Source organism: Genypterus blacodes, unplaced genomic scaffold (genome assembly GCF_046128005.1).
Source record: "Genypterus blacodes isolate CSIRO-AG114 ecotype Tasmania unplaced genomic scaffold, CSIRO-AGI_Gbla_v1 ptg000032l_1, whole genome shotgun sequence".
NCBI classification, from domain to species: domain Eukaryota; kingdom Metazoa; phylum Chordata; class Actinopteri; order Ophidiiformes; family Ophidiidae; genus Genypterus; species Genypterus blacodes.
In genome coordinates this window covers 5913778-5939508 of record NW_027466845.1, presented here as the reverse complement: position 1 = coordinate 5939508, position 25731 = coordinate 5913778, and the positions used below count along the sequence as shown (strand labels likewise).

The window sequence follows — 25731 nt, the reverse complement described above, 5'->3', positions numbered from 1 at the left end:
TTGTTTCATTTGGTCTTGCACAAATAATCTGTCTTGGTCCTTTGCTCTTCTGATTCTACATGCTCCCACTCGGTGGATTAATCAAAATGAATAGGGTGTAAACTCACTCTAAGTCTGCCATCAGTGAATGAATGAGAGTAGTCATTTAGTAGTCGTAGCCAAATTAAAGAGATGACAAATATAGCTTTGCTCATACCAAAGGCCAAAAGTGACAGAGTTGTTAAAAATCTCAATTCCTATAAATGTACAAATAACAACGGCAGGTTTATTATTCCTTTTCATCTTCTAGACAGACTTCTACACAGACAAAACAGGAGTAATTCCCTGCCGGCCAGGCTTAACCAATCTGCGCTTGCTGTCTCAGTGGGATTTGAACACACATTTAACGTGACCACGTCAGCTTGCATCCAATATAACTGGAAGAGTTCTTCCCTTATTGCTTTTAAAAATGCATCTGGTGATAGCCACGGTCTTCTCTCTGTCTTCCCTCAGCCTGAACACAGCTTCTGGCTGTGAACTATTAGGCAGGTTTAACATGCCGAGTTTGTTCAAGCAGGGAGATATATCAATGGGGGGCATTTTCCCTGTATTAACAAAAGAAATAGGCAGCATTAATACATTCACGAGGGAGCCACCTGGCGTGGAGTGTGCAGGGTAAGTTCTTTCATGTCAGCCTCTACACTGCTTATATGCTTAACTCAGTTGTATGCTCATCATTGTAAATACAAGATCTCTCATTTTAAAATATATCTTAACATTTTCTTTAGATTTGTACAGCGTGCTTTTCGATGGGCCCAAGTGATGATATTTGCAATTGAAGAAATAAACAGAGATGCAACTCTTCTGCCAAACATATCTCTTGGCTATAGGATTCTTAATTCTTGTGGCTCTCCGACAACTGCATTACGTGCTGCACTGACACTGGCCAGTGGAGTAAAGGAGAACAAATCTACTACCCAGTGTCCTCCACCAATATCTGCCTTAATAGCAGAGTCAGGATCATCACTGTCTATAGCTGTGGCTGAAACCCTTGGTCCATATCAAGTACCAGTAGTAAGATGTGAAATGAGATGCTACAAACAAATGTTTAATCTGGCTGTGTTAATACATGTTTAATTCAGTGCCCCTTGACTAAAACGAAAAACACTTAATCACAAATAGGGAAATCGGTGCAGTACTTGCAGATATTCTTGGTCATCTGTATTTCTGAATGTTTTGCTGAGTGAAATCCACAGTATTAATTGATATTTATTCATATACACATTCTGTACTTTTCTGTATGTTTCAATCAGTGCACCATGCTATTCTGTGGTTCCATAGTAATTAACTTGGGCTTGTTCTGTGACTTTGTAAAATTGATTTTTAATCTCCAATTTATTCTCATGTATTCTTCTTTTCGCAGGTCAGTTATTTCTCTACATGTGCCTGCCTGAGTGACAAAAGTAAATATCCTTCTTTTTTTCGGACAATCCCCAGTGACTACTACCAGGCTAAAGCTTTAGCTGCCCTGGTTAAACATTTTGGCTGGCAGTGGATTGGAGCCATACAGTCTGACAATGACTATGGCCGGAATGGAATTCTGGCCTTTACTGAGGAGGTTAAAAAGCTTGGAGTTTGCATTGCATTTGTCGGCACAGTTTTACAGTCATACAAGACAGAAAAAATTCTTCAAGTTGTGGATATGATCAAGAGGTCAACTGTCAAAGTCATCCTGGCTTTTGTTGCAGAGAATGACTTTTACGCTTTAATTAAAGAGGTAGTGAAACAAAACATTACAGGAATTCAATGGATCGGAAGTGAAGCTTGGATAACAGCTGCAGAACTCTCCACACCTGAGATCTACCGCTCTTTTGCAGGAACGATTGGGTATATGATAAAGAAAATGGCTATGCCAAAGCTAAAACCATTCCTTGAGAACATAAGCCCTTATACAGACCCAACTGCAGCCTTTGTTGGTGACTTCTGGGAGATTATGGTTGGTTGCAGACCACTTTTAAATGGGAAAATCAATGGTACACACACAAAGACTGAAATATGTACTGGCACTGAATCACTAACAAATTTAGAAGATGTATTCTTCAATGTCACAGAGCTCAGAGTGTCCTATAATGTCTATAATGCAGTTTATGCAATTGCACATGCTCTTCATCAATTAGTATTCTGTGAACCAGTTGGGGGGAAAGCAATGAAGCCATGTTTGAACCTATCGGACATTCAGCCAAAACAAGTGAGAATTAGTGATAGTTCTCCATTACAAAAGCTACTATTTATGTGGCAATACAATTGATTTTAAAAGGTAATCTTGTTAATATGAACACACAAATGGCAAACAAGTAATTTCACTATACATTTCTTCCCAAAATTTCTATGATATGAATCTTTAGATTGCTGACTACCTACACCAGCTGAATTTTGTGAATCATTACGGGGACACTGTGTTCTTTGATGAGAAGGGCAACCCCCCTGCCTCATATGAAATGATTAACTGGCAGCTAATAGATGGTCAAGTGCAACATGTGACACTGGGTCACTTTTTATCTACTATCAACAAAGATTATGAACTCAGCATCCAGGAGGACAAAGTAGTGTGGAGGACAGGGGAACTGGTAAAAACATTCTAATTATGTTCATTCAGAATACTAACTTCTATTAATATTGAATAAAAACGTGTTTATTGATAAAACAGTGCAACGTTTTAATATACTAATTTATAGCAAATTAGACTGCAACATCATAACATTGCTAAAATGGTATTTTGTCATCCTCAGGTACCAAATTCAGTGTGCTCCAATGTTTGTCCAGTGGGAAGCAGGAAAGCTCGAATTAAGGGAAAACCCATCTGTTGTTTTGACTGCATTCCATGTGCTGATGGATCTATAGCCAACTCCACAGGTAATATAACTTAAAAGAGATGTGAGAAGAAAGCTGCATAAAGCATGGACACAATATAAAATAGATGTTAACACTAAGATTAATCAAAGTGTAAGAAATACATGGCATACCCATGTTTTACTTTCAGTTTTGTGGTCCAAGAATAAATATATCATAACATTTCTGTATATGGATTAATTTATAACAAATTAACATAATGGGTATCAACAGAAATATTTATAATACAACATCTGGTGGCAAAATATATGTTCTGTATTTATGTACTACAGGTTCAGCAGACTGCACACCATGTCCACAGGAATACTGGTCCAATGAAAAGAAAGACAAGTGCATCCTAAAAACGATTGAGTTCCTGTCATATCATGAACCATTGGGAATAGCAATCACAGTGGTTTCCCTGTTCGGAGTCTCATTGTCACTGTCGACAATGTTTGTCTTCATCCACTACAAAGAAACCCCTGTAATTAAGGCCAGCAACTCTGAGCTCAGCTGTTTCTTGTTGTTTTCACTTTTTACATGTTTTCTCTGTCCCCTCACTTTCATTGGAAGGCCCACAGTCTGGACCTGTATGCTTCGACACACAGCTTTTGGAGTGACATTTGCACTATGCATTTCCTGTGTCTTGGGAAAAACTATTATTGTTGTGACAGCTTTCAAAGCAACCATTCCTGGCAACAAACTGGCAGGAAAGTTTGGTCCTTCCCAGCAAAGGATCATAGTTGGCTCATGCACTTTCATTCAGATACTGATCTGTGTGTTGTGGCTGACATTAAACCCACCATTCCCAGACATGGTTTTCCGATATAGCAATACAAAGATAGTTTTAGAATGTAACACTGGTTCTGAGGCTGCTTTCTATGCCGTCCTGGGCTACATTGGGCTCCTTGCAATAGTGTGTTTAGTTCTGGCATTTCTAGCACGGAAGCTGCCTGATAACTTCAATGAAGCCAAATTCATCACCTTCAGCATGCTGATATTCTGTGCAGTATGGATCACCTTTATCCCAGCATATGTCAGCTCTCCTGGAAAGTTTACTGTAGCTGTGGAGATATTTGCTATTCTGTCTTCTACTTTTGGTTTACTGCTGAGCATTTTTGCACCTAAATGTTACATAATTCTGATCAAGCCAGAAAGAAATACCAAGAAGCATGTCATGGGAAAAATAATATAAAAAAAAAAAAGATTGCAAAAAATGTTTTCCATAGTAGAAGATGATTTAAGTGGCTCTCTAGTTTCAATGTGCTTTATCATGAAGAAAGGGATATACAGGAATACAATACTAGAGAACCTTAACATAAATATCCCACACATATTGTATCAAATAGTTCTATGGTATCGTTTGGTACATGATTCATTGAAGACTATAGATTAGTTTTGTGAGCATTGAGCATGTTTGGGATACCCTGGAGCAGCATATACGACAGCTCTATATCCCCACTCACATAAAATCAATAAATAGATCATTTTAGTTGACAGATGTATGTTTATAACCTTTGAACTCATAACATCTTCAAAATTGATTAGTGTGTTGCTTTTGTGTGTGTGCTTTCCTTCAGTATAAATAAAACAAATGAACCAACTCTCCTGTACAGTCTGGTATAAAGATGCACAAGCCTTTGCTGTGTTTAATATAAATATTTTACCACACAAACCACGGTGCTTTGCTCATTTAAATTTTTAACGACATTACACAACACAATCAACATTTAAACCAAAAAAAAACATCTCTTTACTTCCACCAGACTTTGCCTTTTGGCACCTACAGTAAGTCCTGTTGTTTAACTAGAACTTAGCTTGGCACTAACTCGTTGTTCTATCAGACTAGATCTTTGCCTGTGTTGGATAAAAGCGTCTGCTAATTGAGATATTGTAGTGTTATTTTATACGTATTTAGTTATGCAAAGTGCATATAAATTACCATCAAAGGAAATTCAATCAGTCCTCAGGGCTATTAAGCATGAAAAGCATACTTCAGCCTGATGTCCTGATGAAAGTTCAAGATAGTCTTGGCAGTAGTGGAGTTCTGGGGAGGAAAAGGACGAGTATCCCTGGTTTTCCGAGCTAGACAAAATTCTAGGCTCTAAACACATTGTTCAACCTGTGAATATAGTGTAGCCCTGCACCTGACACCAGCAATTCTTCTGATGTTGAGTTGGATGATACAAATTGTGAGTAGAGTATGATCTCCATTTGTTATTCTGATTGCCTGTTATTCTGTAAATATACTATGCAATACTTATTTGCGGCACAGAAGAAATCTGGCTTCAGAAGTCAACAGGGTGAGATCTTGGAACATCTTAGTATGTCATTATCATGACTTAGTATCTCATAAGTATGAGAGATCTTTTTCTCTTTTATTGTTTTTAACTAGTGAGCTGCCACACCGAGGAGACCACGGGTAGACCAGGACTGTACAGGAGGTATATCATATCCCATGACGCCTTGGAAAGTTTTGGGGTACCTCACCCACACAAGCGTTAATCATGCTGAAACCACCCCTCTCCCCACACACACAGAGAGATGAGCAAAAGCTGGCCCCAACAGATACTGACATATTTTACATCCAGTAAACACTAGATATCATTTTCTAAAGAATAAAACCGCTGAAATATATCATATTGCTAGGTTGCTAGAAATTGTTACTACAGGTAAACACACAGAAAAAAAGGTCTTGTGTGTTTGTTCTTATATGTATGTGTGTGTTTTACTGTGATGACTATGTTTATGCAGTCAAAACTGCAGGCATTCCATGTTATGCCAGCCATTACTAATCTGACAGTGTGCCCAATGGGAAATCAACATAGCTTTTATGAAGTAGGTGCCACGTCAACTTACAACCAATATACTTTTTGCTGTTGTGCCCTCGGTGCTACTAAAATGCATCTGCTTCATGCCACACTCTTCACTTTGTCCGTCTTCTGCCCAAACACAGCTTCTAGCTGTAAACAATTAGGCAGGTTTAATGAACAGAGTTTGTTTAAAGAGGGAGACATAATGATTGGAGGTACTTTCCCTATTTTCCGTAGAGAGATAAGCAGCATTTTTACATTTACTAGGGAGCCACCTGGAGTGGAGTGTACGGGGTAAGTTTTATAATGTTTGACTCTTACAAACTTCATACATGCTCCACTTGTGCTTTATCTTTCAATGTCATAATTGCTAGAACATTGTTCATTTTGCAATATTATCTATTACACAAAATCTATTTCAGATTTCTCAGCCGTTATTTTCGATGGGCCCAGGTGATGATATTTGCCATTGAAGAAATAAATAGAGATGCAAGTCTTCTACCTAACATATCTCTTGGCTATAGGATTCTTAGCTCTTGTGTATCCCCAGCAAATGCACTGCGTGCAACACTCACATTGTTTAGTGGCAGAGAGGAGAGCAAATCCCCCATCCAGTGTCCTCCACCAATATCTGCCTTAATAGCAGGGGCAGGATCATCACGATCAATAGCTGTGGCTGGGCTCCTTGGACCATTTCAAGTGCCAGTTGTAAGACGTGAAAGAGACTGAGTTGTTTGTGTTCATGCATGATTCAATCAGGGCATTTTTACAATTTCACTAGTAATCAGTGATACAACTGAATTTACTTTTGGTATCCGTCTTTTAACAGGTCAGTTATTTCTCATCGTGTGCCTGCCTGAGTAACGAAAATAAGTATCCCACTTTTTTTCGGACAATCCCCAGTGACTACTACCAGGCTAAAGCTTTGGCTGCCCTGGTCAAACATTTTGACTGGCAGTGGATTGGAGTCATACAGTCAGACAATGAATATGGACGGCAAGGGGTCCTGGCATTTACTGAGGAGGTTAAAAAGCTTGGAGTTTGTATTGCCTTTGCTGAGAAAATTTATCGGACGTATAAAATGGTAAAAATTCTGGATGTTGTGGAAATTATCAAGAAATCAACTGTCAAGGTCATCCTGGCTTTTGGTTCACAGAATGACATTTACCCTTTGATGAACGAAGTTGTGAAACAGAATATTACATATATTCAGTGGATTGGAAGTGAGGCCTGGATAACAGCTGCACGACTGTCCACACCTAAAAACTTCCACTCCTTTGGAGGAACAATAGGGACTATGATACAGAAAATGGCTATGCCAAAGCTAAAACCATTCCTTACAAATATAAGCCATTATTCAGACCCGGGTACAGCCTTTGTGGGGGATTTCTGGGAACATATGGCTGGCTGTAGACCGCCTTTATCTGGAACACACTCAAGCAACCGAACAAAGAATAAAGTGTGCCAAGGTTCTGAGTTACAGCTGAAAACACAAGATGCATTCTTTGATGTCTCAGAGTTAAGAGTGTCCTATAATGTGTACAAAGCAGTTTATGCAGTTGCACATGCCCTTCATCATTTATTATTCTGTGAACCAGTTGGAGGAATGCAATGTTTAAACATCTCAGAAATTCAACCCAAACAGGTAAGGAACACTGCATGTCTGCAATAAGAAAGTAAAACATTTTTCATTTAACCAGTTACATGTTAATAAGCAATGATTGAAAAATGTTGTGAATATGACAATGTAGTAAAAACAGAAATATCTGCAAATATCAGACAAGTAATCCATGAATCATCAAATTAACATCTCTACAACTTTCTCTTCAGGTCTCTGATCACTTACATAAAGTGAATTTTAAAAATTATTACAATGACACTGTGTTCTTTGATGAAAAAGGCGACCCTCCTGCTTCTTATGATATTATTAACTGGCAGCTGATAGATGGGCAGGTGCAGCATTTGGCACTGGGTCACTTTTCTTCTACTGCTAACAAGGACTATGTGCTCAGCATCCAGGAGGAAAAAATAGTGTGGAGGACAGGGAAAGTGGTAAAAACTGACATTTTCTCACACACTCCAGTTCATTTTGCCCTATAAAAATACTTATTTATAGCAAATCAGAAGTGGAGCTGATTGTTAACTGCAATAAAATCACATTGCTGAAACTGTGTTTTGTTTTCAACAGGTACCAAAATCAGTGTGCTCTAATATTTGTCCAGTGGGAACTAGGAAAGCGCGAATTAAGGGAAAACCCATTTGTTGTTTTAACTGCATTCCATGTGCTGATGGAACTATAGCCAACACCACAGGTAATATAAAAAGCATGGAAAAATGCATAAAGCATGTACACCACACTAAAATGACAAAAACCAGAAAGAAAAACATCACAAACATGTGAAATTGTGAATTATGAAATGAAAATCCAGTGGAAAAATAAATGCTTTTATTTTTGTACTACAGGTTCAGCAGACTGTACACCTTGCCCACAGGAATATTGGTCCAGTGAAAAGAGAGACAAGTGCATTCTTAAAACAATTGAGTTCCTATCATATCATGAACCAATGGGAATAGCAATCACAGTGGTTTCCCTACTTGGAGCCTTATTGTCACTGTCCACAATGTTTGTCTTCATCCGCTACAAAGAAACCCCTGTAATTAAGGCCAGCAACTCTGAGCTCAGCTGTTTCTTGTTGTTTTCTCTTTTTATGTGTTTTCTCTGTCCCCTCACTTTCATTGGAAGGCCCACAGTCTGGACCTGCATGCTGCGACATACAGCTTTTGGAGTGACATTTGCACTTTGCATATCCTGTGTCTTGGGAAAAACTATTATTGTTGTTACAGCTTTCAAAGCCACCATTCCTGGAAACAAACTGGCAGGGAAGTTCGGTCCAGCCCAGCAAAGGATCATAGTGGGTTCATGCACTTTAATTCAGATAGTGATCTGTGTGTTGTGGCTAACAGTAAACCCACCATTCCCAGACATGGTTTTTCAATACAGTAGTGCAAACATAGTTTTAGAATGTAACACTGGCTCTGAGGCTGCTTTTGATGCAGTCCTGGGCTACATTGGGCTCCTTGCAATTGTGTGTTTGGTCCTGGCAGTTCTTGCACGGAAGCTGCCTGATAACTTCAATGAAGCCAAATTCATCACCTTCAGCATGATGATATTCTGTGCAGTGTGGATCACCTTTATCCCAGCATATGTCAGCTCTCCTGGAAAATATACTGTAGCTGTGGAGATATTTGCTATTTTGTGTTCTGCTTTTGGCTTATTGATGAGCATTTTTGCACCTAAATGTTACATAATCCTGATCAGGCCAGAAAGAAATACCAAGAAGCACATCATGGGAAAAATATGAATCAGAAACTAATTTAAAGAACATCATATATATTGGGAATATGTGAATGCTAGTTATTGGTTATTATCCCAAAAAGTAGCAATCAGTAGTTTTACTTGTAGAAAACCAAATGTCCTTAATGTAAGTACTAAAGAAAGCACTGCACTGTCTTAAAGCATAATATAAATAAATATTTCACAACATGAAACCAGGTGCCTGCCCCCCCTTACACTTCCTCCAGATTTTACAATGTATCTTGAAACACTTGATATCCACATTATTTTGAGACATCTCAATTAATATTCAACACAGTCTTTGTAGGCAGTGGTCAGTCCAACCTGGCACTCTGCTCTGCCACAAAACTGGCAACACACCAAACAAGCTCCCCTCCCACGTCTCGCTCAAGGAGGTTTCCGCATTCAGACAGCTATGTTCTGTTTATTTCGGTCTAGTCATTCATAATTCATACGTTTTTTTTTATTGAACCAAACCTAATCCGGACCCTCAACTCTGATAAGTTTCCCTCAGTGAACATAACAGTGAAAATTACCCCAACAACACAGCTACCAAGGTCGCGCAAGCACGAAAACCCCTCCAGCACATTACGGTGGTAATTCAGGGAGGGAGAGATGGCAGGGGGTCACCCTCTCTTGCCGGTCTCAGACCGGTTGATTTGGCCCAGACCCGAGTGCGATCCCCCCCCCCCCCCCCACACACACACACAATAAGGGACGGCTAATCTCTCTGACGGACTGGGTTTATTAAATGGAGTTTGCAAACTCATTGCACCACCTTGGGACCACAAATAACTGTGCCCATTGGGGAATCTACAAAGCTTTTATGAAGTAGGCGCATGTATACTTACAACCAATATACTTTTAGCTGTTGTGCCCTCCGTGCTACTAAGATGCATCTGCTTGATGCCACACTCTTCACTTTGTCTGTCCTCTGCCTGAACACAGCTTCTAGCTGTAAACTATTTGGGAGATTTAACAGACAGAATCTGTTTAAGCAAGGAGATATAATGATTGGGGGTACTTTCCCTATTTCCAGAAGAGAGATAAGCAGCATTAATACATTTACTAAGGAGCCAACTGGAGTGGAGTGTGCAGGGTAAGTTTTATATTGTGTTAAATTCCTCCTCCATACCTCATACAAGCTCAATTGTTTATCTTAAATTGCCATCATTGCCAGAAGCTCTGTTAATTTGCAATATGATCTGTTATGAAAATCTATTTCAGATTTGTCAGCGATTATTTCAGGTGGGCCCAGGTAATGATATTCGCCATTGAAGAAATAAATAGAGATGCAACTCTTCTGCCAAACATATCTCTTGGCTATAGAATTCTTAACTCTTGTCTAACTCCAGCTAATGCGTTGCGTGCTGCCCTAACATTGGTTAGTGGCACAGAGGAGAGCAAATTCACCACCAAGTGTCCTCCACCAATATCTGCCCTAATAGCAGGGGCAGGATCATCTCGTTCAATAGCTGTGGCTGGACTCCTTGGACCATTTCAAGTGCCGATTGTAAGAAGTGAATCGAGATGATCAAATAATTTGAGTTGTTTATGATAATGCATGATTAAATCAGGGCATTTTCAAAAATTTAACTAGTCTTCATTGATTAAAAGTTTATGATTATCACTTTCTGCATTTGATTTTGTCTTTTTACAGGTCAGTTATTTCTCTACATGTGCTTGCCTTAGTGACAAAAGTAAATATCCCACTTTTTTTCGGACAATCCCCAGTGACTACTACCAGGCAAAAGCTTTGGCTGCCCTGGTCAAACATTTTGGCTGGCAGTGGATTGGAGCCATACAGTCTGATAGTGACTATGGACGGCAAGGGGTCCTGGCATTTACTGAGGAGGTTAAAAAGATTGGAGTTTGTATTGCATTTGTCGGCACAATTTATCGGACATATGAAAAAGAAAAAATGCTGGATGTTGTTCAAACTATCAAGCAATCAACTGTTAAAGTCATCCTGGCTTTTGTTGCACAAACTGACATTTACCCTTTGATGAAAGAAGTTGTGAAACAGAACATTACAGGAATTCAGTGGATTGGAAGTGAGGCCTGGATAACAGCTGCACGACTGTCCACACCTAAAAACTTCCACTCCTTTGGAGGAACAATAGGGACTGTGGTACAGAAGATGGCTATGCCAAAGCTAAAACCATTCCTTACAAATATAAGCCACTATACAGACCCGAATACAGCTTATGTGGGGGATTTCTGGGAGGTTCTGACTGGCTGTAGATCCCTTTTACCTGGGAAACTCTCAAGTAATCAAGCAAAGAAAAAAGTATGCAAAGATTCTGAGTTACTGCTGGACACACAAGGCGCATTTTTTGATGTCTCAGAGTTGAGAGTGTCATATAACGTGTACAAGGCAGTTTATGCAGTTGCACATGCCCTTCATCATTTAGTATTCTGTGAACCAGTTGGGGAAAAAGCTGTGATGCAATGTTTAAATATTTCAGATTTTCAACCAAAACAGGTAAGGAACACGCAAGTCCAAGATAAGTATAAATAAATATTTGACGTTTACATTCAATTGTGTGTTGAAAAGCATCGACTCAAAATGTCGTTAATATGTAGAATTAATTACAAAGATAGAAAAACACCAAATTAACTTATCTAAAACACATCTTTCTTTTCAGGTGACTGATCACTTGCATAAAGTGAATTTTAAGAATGATTACGGCGACACTGTGTTCTTTGATGAGAAAGGCGACCCTCCTGCTTCTTATGACATTATTAACTGGCAGCTGATGGATGGGCAGGTGCAGCATGTGACACTGGGTCACTTTTCTTCTACTGCTAACAAGGACTATGAGCTCAGCATCCAGGAGGAAAACATAGTGTGGAGGACAGGGAAAGTGGTAAAAACTGACTATTTTCCATCACACACTCAAGTTAATTGTGCCCTATTAAAATACTTATTTATAGCAAATTAGACTGCACCATCGTAACATTGCTAAAATGGTATTTTGTCATCCTCAGGTTCCATATTCAGTATGCTCCAATATTTGTCCAGTGGGAACTAGAAAAGCTCAAATTAAGGGAAAACCCATTTGTTGTTTTAACTGCATTCCATGTGCTGATGGAACAATAGCCAACTCCACAGGTAATACAACTACAAAGTATGGAAAACTGCATAAAGCATGTTCACAATATGTAATTGTATTGATTATGTCAGATACATGACAGTGTATAAATGGTAGAGGATTAAAAAAAGATACACAATTTCCCTATATTAGACAGATTTCTGGTCGTAACATAAGATACAAACATATACATTTTTTCTTATACATACATTATATTCAACATTTGTGGTAAAATAAATGCTCTGCATTTATGTACTACAGGTTCAACAGACTGCACACCATGTGCACAGGAATACTGGTCCAATGAAAAGAAAGACAAGTGCATACTTAAATCAATCGAGTTCTTGTCATACCATGAACCAATGGGAATAGCAATCACAGTGGTTTCCCTACTTGGGGCCTTATTGTCCCTGTCCACAATGTTTGTCTTCATCCGGTACAAAGAAACCCCTGTAATTAAGGCCAGCAACTCTGAGCTCAGCTGTTTCTTGTTGTTTTCTCTTTTTATGTGTTTTCTCTGTCCCCTCACTTTCATTGGAAGGCCCACAGTCTGGACCTGTATGCTGCGACACACAGCTTTTGGTGTAACATTTGCACTTTGCATGTCCTGTGTCTTGGGAAAAACTATTATTGTTGTGACAGCTTTCAAAGCCACCATTCCTGGCAACAAAATGGCAGGGAAGTTTGGTCCTGCCCAGCAAAGGATCATAGTTGGCTCATGCACTTTCATTCAAATAGTGATCTGTGTGTTGTGGCTTACAGTAAACCCACCATTTCCAGACATGGTTTTCCAATACAGTAGTGCAAACATAGTTTTAGAATGTAACACTGGCTCTGAAGCTGCTTATGATGCAGTCCTGGGCTACATTGGGCTCCTTGCAATTGTGTGTTTGGTCCTGGCAGTTCTTGCACGGAAGCTACCTGATAACTTCAATGAAGCCAAATTCATCACCTTCAGCATGATGATATTCTGTGCAGTGTGGATCACTTTTATCCCAGCATATGTCAGCTCTCCTGGAAAATATACTGTAGCTGTGGAGATATTTGCTATTTTGTCTTCTGCTTTTGGCTTATTGATGAGCATTTTTGCACCTAAATGTTACATAATCCTGATCAGGCCAGAAAGAAATACCAAGAAGCACATCATGGGAAAAATATGAATCAGAAACTAATTTAAAGAACATCGTATATATTGGGCATATGTGAATTCTTGTTATTGGTTATTATCACAAAAAGTTGCAATCAGTACTTTTACTTGTAGAAAACCAAATGTCCTCAATGTAACTACTGAAGAAACCACTGTATTGTCTTTAAGCAAATTATGAATAAATATTTCACAACATGAAACCAGTTCACCTCTGATAAGTTTCCCTCAGTAAACCCAACAGTGAAAATTACCCCAACAACACAGCTCCCAAGGTCGTGCAAGCACAAAAACCCCTCCAGCACATTACGGTGATAATTCAGGGAGGGAGCGATGGCAGGGGGTCTCCCTCTCTTCCCCGGTCGGACCGGTTGATTTGGCTCAGACCCGAGGGCGAAGGCGAGCCCACAGGGTCGAGAGAGGTGAAGAAATTCCAGCTGTTGGACAGCCTGGATGAAAGGATCACCCGAGACCTCAGGCTGTCCACCTACAACGCAGCAGAAGACATTTTCCGCGTTCTTCAAAATCGCTATGGAAACCAAACCATCATTACCATCGAAATTGTAGAAGAATTGCAGAAAATGCCAGCAGTGAGAAGTCATCAACCACGAAAGATTGTGGAATTGATTCAAGCAGTTGAGAAAGCGCTGCAAGATTTGAGCGACCTGGGAGACATGGGGGCAATCACGAACCAGTTGGTCACAAAGTCCATCGATAGTAAGCTCCCTGAAAACCTGAAGAAAGAACGGCTTGTCTATGTCGCTGATAGCTGGAATGCTGTTGCCCCAAACAACAGATTCGACAGTCTGTTGGCATTCCTGAAAGAACAAGAGCACATTTATGAACAACTCGAGCAACTGAGGGATGAGGAGCCAAGGAGAGAAGCGAGACCCGAGCAAAGACACGACAGGACAAAGACCACCAAGGCTGATGGTGCCCGTGCAGGGTGTGTTGTCTGCAGCGATGGAAAGCACGGAAGAAAGCTGTACTTCTGTAAGCGGGTTCGAACACTAAAGCCAGCAGAGAGGAATGCTGCAGTGAAGAAACTCGGGGCATGTGAGAGGGGCCTTGAAGTCCATGATGACCTGGCGTTCTGCAAACCCACTTTTCTTTGTGGGCATCCAGACTGCAAGGATGGACACGGCCCCAAGCATCACTTCTACCGGTGCCCAAATACTGATGCAAGGAGCAGTGCTGGCAGAAAAGGAGTGGACGCCATCCAGGGGAAGGAAGGAAAAGGTACACTGCTGACCAGGAAGACTTCTTAAGCAAGCTCTCCCCAAAACTCGCAAAACAGTGCCAAGATGCATTCTCAAACACAGCCTCTAAAACCCTCAGCACAGTGACAAAGCAGACAAGCTTTCTCATAGAGGGTGGTCTACAGGAGCTTCCAGTCATAGTGATACTCCTTGAGGTCACAGCCAATGCCGGACAAAAGATCATAACCTTGATCGACCTGGCACCAAACACAAACTACATCACCCACAAAGCTGCAAGTAAGCTGAACCTCAGAAGTGAGGAAATCACACTCGTTGTCCATGGCGTCAGGGGGATGAAGGTCCATGTGGAGACGAAGAGGTACCTGTTCAAGATCAGAGTGAATACCGCCAAGGGCATCCTTCAATCCCACCAGTTGGTTTGCTATGGACTGGACAACATCGCAGATGTCCACAAAGGTTTAACAACAAGACAACTGCAAAAGTTCTTTCCTGACATCCCAGCCAATGAGCTAACAAGACCCAAGGAAATCAGCCTGCTGTTAAGCCACAGAGAGGGTAAGCTGGCACCCTAACGCATCAGGGTCATTGGAGACCTCGTGCTGTGGGATGGACCACTGGGGAAGACCGTTGGAGGACCTCTTCGAGTGTATTGCTGTGTCCGCCCATACATCCAAAACCCACTTCGCCAGGTCAATGAGGACAGCAGCAGTATGAGGAGTTCCCTTCCAGGACCTCAGCACAACTGTCATTTAACAGTCAAAATGGCTGCAACTTCCAGGAGTCAACAACTTTTACCACCAACGAGACTTCCTGGAATGGTGGAGGTGGGATAGCATCAGCGCTGCCTGTAAACCAAGGTGTGGAGGCTGCCGCTATGGAAACTGCCAGCCGGGTGGCAAGGAGATGACCCTTGCTGAAGAGCGGGAACTTGAAGTAGTAAGGAAGGGTCCAGACGTTCTCAATCCGATCCGTGCGGTTCTCCTGAGGTTCCAAGGTGGAGTGTATGCTGCTTTGGGTGACATATAAAAGATGTACAAGACTGAGATGGTGTTTCTCCCGGGGAAGGGCTGCCCGCACCGAGACCTGGCCATCACCGTAGATGACTCCGTGGTGACGTCTACTCGGACCGCGAGGAATCTGGGTGTGACCCTGGACGACCAACTGTCGTTCTCGGCAAACATCGCTTCGGTGACGCGTTCCTGCAGCTTCCTCCTCTACAACATCCGGAGGATTCGTCCCTTCCTCACTGACAAGGCAGCGCAGGTGCTGATCCAGGCTCTTGTCATCTCCCGCCTGGACTACTTCAACTCCCTCCTTGCTGGCGCCCCGGCTTCCGCCATCAGACCTCTGGAGCTCGTCCAGAAAGCTGCTGCTCGTCTGGTGTTCAACCTTCCCAAGTTCTCCCACACAACTTGCCTTCTCCGTTCTCTACACTGGCTCCCCGTAGCTGCTCGCATCCAGTTTAAGACTCTGGTGCTAGCCTACAGGGCAGTGAAAGGAACAGCTCCTTCATACCTCCAGGCTATGGTCAAGCCCTACACCCCCGGCCTACCACTTCGCTCTGCTGCCTCCAGGCGGCTGGCTGCCCCGGCGCTCAGCGGCCCCCTTCGCCTGATCGATGCGGTCACGGCTTTTCTCTGTTCTGGCACCTCAGTGGTGGAATGATCTCCCGACTGATGTCAGGACAGCAGAGTCACTGCCCATCTTTCGCCGCAGGCTGAAGACCCATCTCTTCAAGAAACACTACCCGGATCCTCCCTCTTAGGACATCATCTACTCTGTCCTAGCTCTTCTGATGCTTTTGTTTTCTAATCTGTCATTTCTAATTTGTCCTTTTTTCTCATTCATCATAGTACCTAACTTATTGCACTTCTACTTTAGCTCTAGTTATGCTCTTAGCTGTTGGTTTAGGAAGGAAATGCGCTTACGATTTCTTGTGACCTGAAGTTCTTTTATCTACCTTTGTTGAACACACTTATTGTAAGTCGGATAAAAGCGTCTGCTAAATGACCGTAATGTAATGTAATGTAATGTACAACTCTGTCTGGCTCAAAGACCCTGAAGTGCACTTGCACAGGTCCCTGAAGCGAGACTGGGAGAATATGCAATCACAAGGGTAAACATCGGCGACAAGCCAGCAGGATGTATCCCGCAGCGGGAGACCTCCAACCTCCCTCAGTTCATGCACCTTGAAGAGGAGCGCCAGGTACTCCAGTGGGACAGCTACGTAGATGACCTCTTCACATCGCAAAACGACCTTGGCCACCTGAGAGCCATCACTGCAAATGTGAAGCACATCCTTAAGGCTGGAGGTCTTCAGCTTAAACCATGGGTGTTCTCTGGGCAAAGTGGGAGGCAAGAGTCTCCTGACGTACCAGATGGTGGGCCGAGAGTCGAAGCCGGAACCATGGTCCTTCCAAATCAAATGGGTGACAAAGACAACAAAGCTCTTGGCCTTGGCTACATTGTTGAAGATGACAAGCTGTATATCATGACTGACTTCTGTTAATTTCTCAAACAAAAAGAGGAAGATGAGGCTCGGCCAGAACCTCTTTCAAGAACAGGTGCGGCCTCAGAGCCCGAATCCCCTGACGAGAAGGGAGTTACTCAGTCAGGCGGCTTGGTGACTCCAGCCAAGGACACATGAGACATTGCGCTCTCAGATGGACTGAGGGAACATGCAATTGAGCTCTTTGAAGAATATGTCCAGCTGGGCAAAATCAGGTTCTCCAGGGCTCTGGCCGCTACGTGTTATTAAGGTGAGCCATGGGCAGTCACATATTCAGATGGGAGCAAACATGCCTAAGGGGCTGTGATGTACCTGAGGTGGACGTCTGACCAAAACCCCATAATCAAGCTGGTGGAGTCCAAAGCCAAACTGACCCCTTTGGATCAGAAGGACGATGCCGTGAAAGCAGAGGTGTGTGGAGCCATGTTTGGTTCCCGCTTGAAGAGGTACTTTGAGACGCACACAAGAATCAAAGTTGAAAAGTGAATCGACTTTGTTGACAGTCGGACCGTCCTTGGTGCAATACAGCGAGAGAGCTAGGGCTACCAAACCTTCTTTGCAAATCGGATTGGAGAAATCCAAAGCAATCCCCAAGTCCAAGACTGGTGGTGGGTCCCTGGTCTGCAAAACATTGCTGACTTGAGGAGGCAGCCTCAGAGACCTGGACGCAGACTCCGAGTGGCAAAAAGGGCCAATGTTTCTGAGCATATCTGTGAGTGAATGGCCAATTAAATCTCCTAAAGAAATTGCAACTGCTGCCAGAGAGAGCATAAACAAGATGCAGAAGAAAGCCTACATTGCCGCGCTGACAAGGGCCCAGACGGTGAAACCAGAACAGAGCAAGGATCAGGTCCAAGCAGAACAAAGAAGACCACCTGCGGGTCCGGCAGTCCAGAGCCCAGTGGACGTCAAGCGCTTCAGTGACCTGACCAGGCTTGTCAAGATCATTGTGTGGGTCTGGAGAGCAGCGAAAAGTTCCTTGGAGCCAACCGAGCCCTGAGGAGACCAAAGTGGGAGGCAGTCCTAACTGCTAGGGCCATCTCGGTGAGGGAAAGAAATTTCCAAAGTACCACGACTGACAAGCTTGTAGTCTATACAGAACAGGGCTCTGGGCTCCTAGTCTGTGGTGGAAGAGTGCAAAGTTTCAAAGGGGACCACACCGCTGTTCCAATCCTACCATACGACTCGCGGGTGTCCACACTGCTAGCTCGGGAGTCTAATGATGAAGGTCATGATGAGTGGATGGGCCTGCACAACCTTTTGAGTTCACGACAGTGGATCTCTTTGGACCCTACCGCATGAGGGATGACGACAAGAGAAGAGTGACAATGAAAGTCTGGGGCATTGTCTTTTGCTGCTGTCTTTTGAAGGCAGTCCTTAATTCAAGTCAGGGAAATTAGACGAAACAGACCAGAAAAACTGTGGACAACTTGACAGGAATACTGATCCAATGAAAAGAAAGACAAGTGCTTTCTTAAATCAATCGAGTTCCTATCATACCAAGAACCAACGGGAATAGCAATCACAGTGTTTTCCCTACTTGGGGCCTTATTGTCCCTGTCCACAATGTTTGTCTTCGTCCGATACGAAGAAACCCCTGAAATTAAGGAAAGCAACTCTGAGCTCAGCAATTTCTTGTTGTTTTCTCTTTTTATGTGTTTTCTCTGTCCCCTCACTTTCATTGGAAGGCCCACAGTTTGGACCTGCATGTTGCGACACACAGCTTTTGGAGTAACATTTGCACTTTGGGAAAAACTATTATTGTTGTTACAGCTTTCAAAGCCACCATTCCTGGCAACAAACTGGGAAGTTTGGTCCTGCCCAGCAAAGGATCATAGTGGGATCATGCACTTTCATTCAGATAGTGATCTGTGTGTTGTGGCTGACATTAAATCCACCATTCCCAGACATGGTTTTCCAATACAGTAGTGCAAACATAGTTTAAGAATGCAACACTGGTTCTGAGGCTGCTTTTGATGCAGTCCTGGGCTACATTGGGCTCCTTGCAATTGTGTGTTTGGTCCTGGCATTTCTCGCATGGAAACTGCCTGATAACTTCAATGAAGCCAAATTCCCCATATCCCAGCATTTGTCAGCTTTCCTGGAAAGTTTACTGTAGCTGTGGAGATATTTGCTATTTTGTCTTCTTCTTTTGGCTTATTGCTGAACATTTTTGCACCTAAATGTTACGTAATCCTGATCAAGCCAGAAAAAAATACTAAGAAGCATGTCTTGGGAAAAATGTGAATAACAACATCAGAGAACATTAAACTTATTGGGAAAATATTAATGCTAATAATCACAGAAAACTATAATCAGTATTTTACTCTTTCAAAACCAATGGCAGCGGTGATATGGCAGAGTGAGTGATGGAAATAGTGTGAGTGATGGAAAGTCAAGTGGCTGGTGGGGGGACCATTGGGGTTAGGGGGGCACGGCCACCCCTGCCCCTCCCCTGGTGGCGCAACTGTCTCCCTTAGCCCCACACTTTCTTTTTCCCCCAGTCTTTACGCCAACATCAGTGCCCAGTTCCTGTGGCATAAAGAGCCGGGATGCAGAAAAGCTGCGCCCCCGAGATAAATGTGGTTTATCATAACTGTCCCTGTGCGTCAGAACGTATTCATCTGCAAGAACTGCAGCCCTCATCTGCAAGAACCGCAGCCTCCGACACCTTGGCCACCTTGTGCTCATTAATGTGGGTTACACTCCGTTACAATCCCCCCCACTCAACGAAAATCACGGACAGCACCCCACCCCTGGTCTAAGTCCTCTGGTATGTCGGAAGTCTGAACATGGAAGACCTAAACTTTTGTATTAAATCCCACTTATACATGCATGTCTGAACTCTGAATACAGCCATATGTGATTTATATAACCCTAAGCATAATCCCACACTTGTACATGTTGCATGCATGTTACAACACTTTTCTATGTTATCTTGCAATCTACTGGATGACCCAGTTCAATTCAAATTAAAGGACCAGTGTTTTGTGAAAGAGTGAGTGAATGCACATGTGTTACTGTGTTATCTATTTTTGTACAGGCAAAACTGCAGTCACTCCCCATTGTGCTAAGCATAATACTCTGCCCAGTGGGAAATAAAAGAAGCTTTTATGAAGTAAGCATGTCCACTTCAAACCAATCTACCCACATTGCTACTAAAATGAATCTGCTTCATGCTACACTCTTCACTTTGTCTGTCCTTTGCCTGAACACAGCTTATGGCTGTAAAATATTAGGCAGATTTAACAAGCAGAGTTTGTTCAAGCAAGGAGATATAATGATTGGGGGTATTTTCCCCGTTTTCATAAGAGAGATAAGCAGCATTAATACGTTTACTTCGGAGCCGCTTGGAGTGGCGTGTGCAGGGTAAGTTTTATTTTGTATACCTTTTCCAAAATTGATATGTACTCTTTTTACATCTTAAATTATCATCATTGCTACAAGCTCTGTAATTTTGCAATATGATCTACTAAAAAAAATTGTCTTTCAGATTTTTCAGCCGTTATTTTCGATTGACCCAGGTGATGATATTTGCCATTGAGGAAATCAATAGAGATGCAAATCTTCTGCCAAACATATCTCTTGGCTATAGGATTCTTAGCTCTTGTGTATCTCCAAGTAATTCATTGCGTGCTGCCCTAACATTGATTAGTGGCACAGAGGAGAGCAAATCCACCACCCAGTGTCCTCCACCAATATCTTCATTAATAGCAGGAGCATCATCATCTCGATCAATAGCTCTGGCTGGACTCATTGGACCATTTCAAATGCCGATTGTAAGAAGTGAAATAAGACAAGAAAATATTTAAGCCGTTTACTGTATGTTAATGCATGAGTCAACCAGGGCATTTTCACTTATGAATCATCATGATTCTGCTTCTTTTTCACTTTCTGCAATTGCTTTTGGCATTTTTCTTTTCATAGGTCAGCTATTCCTCAACATGTGCCTGCCTGAGTGACAAAAGTAAATATCCCACTTTTTTTCGAACAATCCCCAGTGACTACTACCAGGCTAAAGCTATAGCTGCCCTGGTCAAACATTTTGGCTGGCAGTGGATTGCAGCCATACAGTCTGACACTGACTATGGACGGCAAGGGGTCCTGGCATTTACTGAGGAAGTTGAAAAGCTTGGAGTTTGTATTGCATTTGTTGGGACAGTTTTGCGGACATACAATATGGAAAAATATCTGCATGTTGTGAAAATGATCAAGCAATCAGCTGTCAAGGTCATCCTGGCTTTTGGTTCACAGAGTGACATTTACCCTTTGATGAAAGAAGTTGTGAAACAGAACATTACATATATTCAGTGGATTGGAAGTGAGGCATGGATATCAGCTGCACGACTGTCCACACCTACAAACTTCCACTCCTTTGGAGGAACAATAGGGACTATGGTACAGAAAATGGCTATGCCAAAGCTAAAACCATTCCTTACTAATATAAGCCACTATACAGACCCAAATACAGCCTTTGTGGGGGATTTCTGGGAGGTTATGGCTGGCTGTAGCCTGCCTATAACTGGAAAACTCTCAAGTAATCAAGCTAAGAAAAAAGTATGCAAAGGTTCTGAGTTACTGCTGAAAACACAAGATGCATTCTTTGATGTCTCAAAATTAAGAATGTCCTATAATGTGTACAAAGCAGTTTATGCAGTTGCACATGCCCTTCATCATTTAGTATTCTGTGAACCAGTTGGAGGAAAAGCAGTGACGCAATGTTTAAACATCTCAAAAATTCAACCCAAACAGGTAGGGAATACTGCATGTCTGCAATAACAAAAGTAAACAATTTGTCATTAAACCAGTTACGTTAATAAGCATTGATTGAAAAATGTTGTGAATATGACAATGTAGTAAAGACAAAATATCTGCAAATATCAAACAAGTAATCCACAAATCATCAAATTAACATCTCTACAACATTCTTTTCAGATCTTTGATCACTTACATAAAGTGAATTTTAAGAATGATTATGGTGACACTGTGTTCTTTGATGAGAAAGGCGACCCTCCTGCTTCTTATGACATTATTAACTGGCAGCTGATAGATGGGCAGGTGCAGCTTGTGACACTGGGTAACTTTTCTTCTACTGCTAACAAGGACTATGAGCTCAGCATCCAGGAGGAAAACATAGTGTGGAGGACAGGGAAAGTGGTAAAAACAGCAATTTCTAAAACACTCACGTTCATTGTGCCCTATTTAAATACTTGTTTATAGCAAATCAGAAGTGGAGCTGATCAAAAACTGTTTTGTTTTTTTCAGATACCAAAATCAGTGTGCTCTAATATTTGTCCAGTAGGAACTAGGAAAGCTCGAATTAAGGGAAAACCCATCTGTTGTTTTAACTGCATTCCATGTGCTGATGGAACTATAGCCAACACCACAGGTAATATAAAAAGCGTGAACAAATATGTATAGCATGTACACCATACTAAAATGACAAAAACAATTTATGTACAAACACACACATATACATTATACTGTATATAATGTCTAGCACGCACGCAAGCACGAAAAATAAATGCTTTTATTTTTGTACTACAGGTTCAGCAGACTGTACACCTTGCCCACAGGAATACTGGTCCAATGAAAAGAAAGACAAGTGCATTCTTAAAACAATTGAGTTCCTGTCATATCATGAACCAATGGGAATAGCAATCACAGTGGTTTCCCTACTTGGAGCCTTATTGTCACTGTCCACAATGTTTGTGTTCATCCGGTACAAAGAAACCCCTGTAATTAAGGCCAGCAACTCTGAGCTCAGCTGTTTCTTGTTGTTTTCTCTTTTTATGTGTTTTCTCTGTCCCCTCACTTTCATTGGAAGGCCCACAGTCTGGACCTGCATGTTGCGACACACAGCTTTTGGAGTGACATTTGCACTTTGCATATCCTGTGTCTTGGGAAAAACTATTATTGTTGTGACAGCTTTCAAAGCCACCATTCCTGGCAACAAAATGGCAGGGAAGTTTGGACCTACCCAGCAAAGGATCATAGTGGGTTCATGCACTTTCATTCAGATAGTGATCTGTGTGTTGTGGCTGACATTGAATCCACCATTTCCAGACATGGTTTTCCAATACAGTAGTGCAAACATAGTTTTAGAATGTAACACTGGCTCTGAGGCTGCTTTTGATGCAGTCCTGGGCTACATTGGGCTCCTTGCAATTGTGTGTTTGGTCCTGGCAGTTCTTGCACGGAAGCTGCCTGATAACTTCAATGAAGCCAAATTCATCACCTTCAGCATGATGATATTCTGTGCAGTGTGGATCACCTTTATCCCAGCATATGTCAGCTCTCCTGGAAAATATACTGTAGCTGTGGAGATATTTGCTATTTTGTGTTCTGCTTTTGGCTTATTGATGAGCATTTTTGCACCTAAATGTTACATAATCCTGATCAGGCCAGAAAGAAATACCAAGAAGCACATTATGGGAAAAATATGAATCAGAAACTAATTTAAAGAACATCATATATATTGGGAATATGTGAATGCTAGTTATTGGTTATTATCCCAAAAAGTAGCAATCAGTAGTTTTACTTGTAGAAAACCAAATGTCCTTAATGTAAGTACTAAAGAAAGCACTGTACTGTCTCAAAGCATAATATGAATAAATACTTCACAACATGAAACCAGGTGTCTGCCCCCCCCCCCCCCCCCCACCTAATACTTCCTCCAGATTTTAAAATGTATCTTGAAACACTTGATATCCACATTATTTTGAGACATATCTCAATTAATATTCAACACAGTCTTTGTAGGCAGTGGTCAGTCCAACCTGGCACTCTGCTCTGCCACAAAACTGGCAACGCACCAAACAAGCTCCCCTCCCACGTCTCGCTCAAGGAGGTTTCCTCATTCAGACAGCTATGTTGAGTTATTTCCGTCTAGTCATTCATAATTCATACGTTTTTTTTTATTGAACCAAACCTAATCCGGACCCTCACCTCTGATAAGTTTCCCTCAGTGAACCTAACAGTGAAAATGACCCCAACAACACAGCTACCAAGGTCGCGCAAGCACGAAAACCCCTCCAGCACATTACGGTGGTAGTTCAAGGAGGGAGCGGGGCAGGGGGTCACCCTCTCTTGCCGGTCTCAGACCGGTTGATTTGGCCCAGACCCGAGTGCGATTGCGGTCTTCACATATGCCCAAATGAACCAACAGCTTTAGCCTACAATAGACTTCACCCCCGTGTCTAAATGGGAAAAAAAAAAACCTACAGTGTCTCCTCTCTCAGGGGAAACTACATCCAGTTTGTACCTGAGTTGCTTAGAGCCTCTGGTAAGTCTGAGGTCTAAACATGGAAAAGCACAATTTTTGCCTCAAATTCCACATGCAATGCTGCACTGACGGAAAAGGTATGAAGATTACACTCACCAAAACAAATACTTCTGCATATTTCATAAAATGAACATTCAATTCAATCACAGCAGATATTTTACTGAATTTTTACGAACAAATAGGTCAGTCTTGAGTGTGTGAGCATGTGTTATTTCCTGTCATGCCAACCTTTACTACATGTACATTACATTTAGGGGTGGGGTGACGCGTCAATCGACTACTCGATTACGTAAATATGTCGATTTGCATAACTGTGCGCGGACGCGTCATGATGATGTAAGCGCCAGGTGAAAGCATGCACGCAATTGGAGAACAAGCTGCGGCGAAAAGTCCCACGGACTCAAGTGAAAGCATCGCAGAGCGCGTTGTAAAGGCGGCAGCACTTTGTGTCCCCGCCCACCAAGCGTGAGGCACTAGGACAGGGGTGGCGAACACGCAGCTCAAACTGACCTGCGTCTTGCGAGCCGCAAGGTCTTTGCCAGCAGACGTGTGGAAGCTCAAACTGACCTGCGTCCCCCCCCCCCATCGCCCGTCAGACCGACTGCTCGCAGAGCATATTGACCTGCGTCTCATGTATAGAAAATATTGAAAATATTTACGAGATAAATTTGATTTATTTTGGGGGAAATCATTGATATATTGTGTAATAAATATAATCTATAGATTAATTAACTAATCGAAAAAAAAAAAACTGTAGATTGATTGTTGAAAAAATTATCGTTAAGTGCAGCCCTAATTACATTTACTCATTTCGCAGATGTTTTATCCAAAACAACAGACAATTTAGATTTGAATACAACAAAAGCAAAGTTCTTGTCCTGAGAGAGGACAAGTGCCAAGTAATTACCGAGAACCTATGTTCGTGACAAACCACTGGACATAGGTGCAAAGAGGCAATGGCAAAAAGAGGGAGAGCGAGAGAGGAACAAATTTGGTGTTTAACTGTTCTTTCAAGACAAAGAGGAACTGAGTTTATTAAATGAAATTTGCGAACTCATTGCATCACCTTGGGACCACAAATAACTGTGCCCATTGGGGAATCTACAAAGCTTTTATGAAGTAGGCGCATGTCTACTTACAACCAATATACTTTTAGCTGTTGTGCCCTCCGTGCTACTAAGATGCATCTGCTTGATGCCACACTCTTCACTTTGTCTGTCCTCTGCCTGAACACAGCTTCTAGCTGTAAACTATTTGGGAGATTTAACAGACAGAATCTGTTTAAGCAAGGAGATATAATGATTGGGGGTACTTTCCCGATTTTCAGTAGAGAGATAAGCAGCATTAATACATTTACTAAGGAGCCAGCTGGAGTGGAGTGTGCAGGGTAAGTTTTATATTGTGTTAAATTCCTCCTCCATACCTCATACAAGCTCAATTGT

The 25731-nt window shown here is 42.0% G+C and overlaps 4 protein-coding genes across 4 annotated transcripts; all 4 read left to right on the top strand.

The window, feature by feature from the left end:
- The first annotated feature begins 517 nt into the window (after window positions 1-517).
- LOC142995290 (extracellular calcium-sensing receptor-like) lies at window positions 518-4063 on the top strand. Its single transcript, XM_076146285.1, has 6 exons — window positions 518-654; window positions 768-1053; window positions 1403-2227; window positions 2385-2606; window positions 2769-2892; window positions 3162-4063. The coding sequence occupies exons 1-6, from the start codon at window positions 536-538 to the stop codon at window positions 4061-4063; spliced, it is 2478 nt and encodes an 825-aa protein (XP_076002400.1). The 5' UTR covers window positions 518-535.
- A 2074-nt stretch (window positions 4064-6137) lies between these two features.
- Window positions 6138-9043, top strand: LOC142995160 (extracellular calcium-sensing receptor-like). Its single transcript, XM_076146096.1, has 5 exons — window positions 6138-6389; window positions 6511-7326; window positions 7512-7733; window positions 7870-7993; window positions 8145-9043. The coding sequence occupies exons 1-5, from the start codon at window positions 6138-6140 to the stop codon at window positions 9041-9043; spliced, it is 2313 nt and encodes a 770-aa protein (XP_076002211.1).
- A 1003-nt stretch (window positions 9044-10046) lies between these two features.
- Window positions 10047-13291, top strand: LOC142995159 (extracellular calcium-sensing receptor-like). The gene is made up of 6 exons (XM_076146095.1): window positions 10047-10135; window positions 10264-10549; window positions 10697-11521; window positions 11685-11903; window positions 12028-12151; window positions 12393-13291. The coding sequence occupies exons 1-6, from the start codon at window positions 10047-10049 to the stop codon at window positions 13289-13291; spliced, it is 2442 nt and encodes an 813-aa protein (XP_076002210.1).
- A 4019-nt stretch (window positions 13292-17310) lies between these two features.
- Window positions 17311-23450, top strand: LOC142995298 (extracellular calcium-sensing receptor-like). The gene is made up of 8 exons (XM_076146294.1): window positions 17311-17450; window positions 17767-17955; window positions 19618-19777; window positions 20529-20783; window positions 20932-21756; window positions 21940-22161; window positions 22270-22393; window positions 22552-23450. Exons 1-8 carry the CDS (start codon window positions 17311-17313, stop codon window positions 23448-23450), a joined length of 2814 nt encoding a protein of 937 aa, XP_076002409.1.
- The last annotated feature ends 2281 nt before the right edge of the window (window positions 23451-25731 follow it).

Excerpts from the sequence above, each read along its gene's own strand:
- LOC142995290 (XM_076146285.1), top strand. The coding sequence starts at position 536 with ATGCCGAGTTTGTTCAAGCAGGGAGATATATCAATGGGGGGCATTTTC. Across the intron at positions 655-767 it reads CCTGGCGTGGAGTGTGCAGG|ATTTGTACAGCGTGCTTTTC; the intron begins GTAAGTTCTTTC and ends CATTTTCTTTAG. Across the intron at positions 1,054-1,402 it reads GTCCATATCAAGTACCAGTA|GTCAGTTATTTCTCTACATG; the intron begins GTAAGATGTGAA and ends TTCTTTTCGCAG.
- LOC142995160 (XM_076146096.1), top strand. The coding sequence starts at position 6,138 with ATGATATTTGCCATTGAAGAAATAAATAGAGATGCAAGTCTTCTACCT. Across the intron at positions 7,327-7,511 it reads CAGAAATTCAACCCAAACAG|GTCTCTGATCACTTACATAA; the intron begins GTAAGGAACACT and ends CTTTCTCTTCAG. Across the intron at positions 7,734-7,869 it reads TGTGGAGGACAGGGAAAGTG|GTACCAAAATCAGTGTGCTC; the intron begins GTAAAAACTGAC and ends TGTTTTCAACAG.
- LOC142995159 (XM_076146095.1), top strand. The coding sequence starts at position 10,047 with ATGATTGGGGGTACTTTCCCTATTTCCAGAAGAGAGATAAGCAGCATT. Across the intron at positions 10,550-10,696 it reads GACCATTTCAAGTGCCGATT|GTCAGTTATTTCTCTACATG; the intron begins GTAAGAAGTGAA and ends GTCTTTTTACAG. Across the intron at positions 11,904-12,027 it reads TAGTGTGGAGGACAGGGAAA|GTTCCATATTCAGTATGCTC; the intron begins GTGGTAAAAACT and ends TGTCATCCTCAG.
- LOC142995298 (XM_076146294.1), top strand. The coding sequence starts at position 17,311 with ATGTACCTGAGGTGGACGTCTGACCAAAACCCCATAATCAAGCTGGTG. Across the intron at positions 20,784-20,931 it reads GACCATTTCAAATGCCGATT|GTCAGCTATTCCTCAACATG; the intron begins GTAAGAAGTGAA and ends TTCTTTTCATAG. Across the intron at positions 22,162-22,269 it reads TGTGGAGGACAGGGAAAGTG|ATACCAAAATCAGTGTGCTC; the intron begins GTAAAAACAGCA and ends TGTTTTTTTCAG.